This window comes from Megalopta genalis, unplaced genomic scaffold, assembly GCF_051020955.1.
Source record: "Megalopta genalis isolate 19385.01 unplaced genomic scaffold, iyMegGena1_principal scaffold0080, whole genome shotgun sequence".
In the NCBI taxonomy this organism is placed as follows: domain Eukaryota; kingdom Metazoa; phylum Arthropoda; class Insecta; order Hymenoptera; family Halictidae; genus Megalopta; species Megalopta genalis.
Window position 1 is genome coordinate 514,373 of NW_027476149.1, and position 2,741 is coordinate 517,113.

General features: G+C 52.3%; 1 protein-coding gene across 1 annotated transcript; it reads right to left on the bottom strand.

The window, feature by feature from the left end:
* Positions 1-405: 405 nt before the first annotated feature.
* Positions 406-2,196, bottom strand: LOC143261992 (uncharacterized). The gene has a single exon (XM_076528014.1). The coding sequence runs from the start codon at positions 2,194-2,196 to the stop codon at positions 406-408; it is 1,791 nt and encodes a 596-aa protein (XP_076384129.1).
* Between the last annotated feature and the right edge of the window lie 545 nt (positions 2,197-2,741).

Here is a 2,741-nt window from a genome sequence, read left to right on the forward strand (position 1 = left end):
GCCTGGTCGTAAATCAGAGATAAGTCCTTCACGGAGGACCACCATAAAACTGTCGACGGGGCCCATGAGTTTTACGAGGCTCGAAAACTAACACTTCTGCCACGGGGTGACAGGCCCACCCCCCTAGCCATCAAGGAGTTATGTGTCTGGCCCCCGCCGTGAAGCCCAGATGGGGAATCCCTAACACTCTTGTTGAGAAATCAGAACAAAGGTCTCATTGTGACCTTTATAAACCCTAACATACCGCCCACCTTGAACTAATCTAGTTCAATTGCACTAAAAATTAAGCGAACATATCGTAATACAATGCTAGTGGTTATAAACTAGTACAACAATGAACTATGAGAACAGTTGAATAATGTGACTAAAACTACTCAACGCAAACTATTTCTACTTAGTGTTCGCTTAGTCTTCTATGGGCAGCACACAAATTTTAGACGCTGGTCTCTTGAGCATTCCACGGGTAGTGCGAATGGTGGACACTCTGCAGATGCCATCCTGGCCCGGATGCAGCTCAACCACGCGTCCCAATGCCCACTTCAGGGGTGGAAGGTTGTCCTCCTTGATAAGGACCATGTCCCCGACCTTGGGAACAACAGCGCATCCTTGTCTCCATTTCCGACGCTGTTGGAGCCCATGCAGGTATTCCTCGTGCCAGCGCTTCCAGAAGTGCTGAACCATCTGCTGTAACAACTGAATCCTATTCAGCCGGTTTCGCGGGGTGTCCAGGAGATGGACATGAGGCAATGCCGTCAACGCCTCTCCCACCAAGAAGTGACCAGGCGACAGTGGGTTCAGGTCAGAAGGATCGGACGACAAAGGATGGAAGGGACGGGAGTTAAGACAGGCTTCAACCTGTGTTAGTACTGTACACATCTCCTCAAATGTGAGCCTCTGCTCGCCTCTCACACGTCTCAGGTGCGTCTTGACGGAACGGACCGCCCGCTCCCACAATCCGCCAAAATGCGGCGCGCGTGGGGGGATCAGCTGCCATTGGATCTTGTTTTGAGCCAATGCCCCTTTAACCTTGTCGTTGTGAGCGGGGGATGCCAGAAAGTGACCCAGGTCCCTTAACTCATTTCGCGCTCCAATAAAATTCGTGCCATTGTCCGAGTGTATGACACGACACATTCCTCGTCGCGCAGTGAATCTACGTAGGCCGTTCAGAAATGAATCAGTGGTCAAATCCACTGCCAACTCCAAGTGAACTGCCTTGGTCACAAAGCAAACAAACAGGCACAGATAGGCCTTTCTACTAGTTCGAGAGCGCCCGCTGTCCACTACTAGAAACGGGCCGGCATAGTCCACGCCGCACGTAGAAAAAGGAGTAACGCGATCGGCTGGTAAATTACCCATTTGGGGTTGCGCGGCGCCAGGCTTCGTCCGGAAGCATCTCATGCAACTACGCACAACCTTCCGCGTGATTCGTCCGCCTGATGGAATCCAATAGTTCGCGTGAAGAGATGCGAGAGTTTGTTGGCAACCGGCATGCAACAATCGGAGATGCTCGCGCCGAATTATCAGGACTGCCAGAGGACTGGAACTTGGTATTAAGATCGGATGTTTTCGCGAGAAGGCTATCGGAGCATTCCGCAGGCGGCCGCCCACCCTAATGATCCCGAGCTCGTCCACGAAGGGGTTTAGGGACAATAACGAGCTTGTTCGATCTAACGGCTGCCTAGCTCCTAGCTGCCTCATTTCGACGCTAAAGTGATGGTTTTGCGTGACCCTGATTACAATTCGTTCGGCTGAAGAAAGTTCCGTGATTGACGGGGAACCCTGACACTTGCTTCGCGAAGCCTTATCCGTCCGTTGACTCTTGGAGCAAAATCTAAGAACGTATGCTAGGATTCGTAACAATTTGCTGTAGCATGACTGCCCTTCAATCAGTTTCAAGACTGGGTGCACCGGTCTAACCGAGGTTGTCAATTTAACTAACGCCTGCTCACAAGTTTCGCAAGTCAGCACATCGTCGACACAGAAGTCGCTCCGGATGACTTCGCTAACATCCGGCAGCGAGTGCGCGCAATATTTCCCGATCTGCTGAAGGACCCGAGTGGCCAAGTAGGAAGCGAACGCGGTGCCGTAGGTGATGGTGTTGAGACTGTACCTCCCTATTGCATCGTGTTCCGAAAAACGCCACAGGATGCCTTGGTAGCTTCGGTCTTCCCCTCTAACCGCGATCTGCCGATACATTTTAGCACCATCCGCGGACACAACAATGCCATGTTTACGAAATCGCAGCAGGATGTCTAACAGCTCATCCTGTGTGGGGGGCCTACCATTTGTGTATCATTCAACGGAACGCCCGACGCGGTTTTCGCTGAGCCATCAAAGACGACCCGAAGTTTGGTGGTCGTGCTATTGCCTTCCATCACTGCATGATGAGGCAGGTAATAGCTACCGCTGACCCCTCCTATGTCCTTCGGATCCAATCTTGACATATGGCCCAGATTTTCATACTCGCGAAGGAACTCCTTATACTGCGCTTGGAGGTCGGGCTGCTTCCTGAATTTGCGTTCTAAATCCAGAAGCCCACGTTCCGCCTGAGGACGAGACTCTCCCAATTCATGAGTCCTATCGTTGAACGGGATCGCTACGATGGATCGCCCCTGCTCGTCGCGCCTAGTATTTTCAACAAAGTGCTGTTCGCACGGATCGTGGTCTTTGCCATTGACCTCCGCGTTACCGACCTCCGCGTCACCGACCTCCGCGTTACCGACCTCCGCGTTACCGACCTC

Coding starts and splice junctions, on each gene's coding strand:
- LOC143261992 (XM_076528014.1), bottom strand. CDS start 2,196: ATGTATCGGCAGATCGCGGTTAGAGGGGAAGACCGAAGCTACCAAGGC.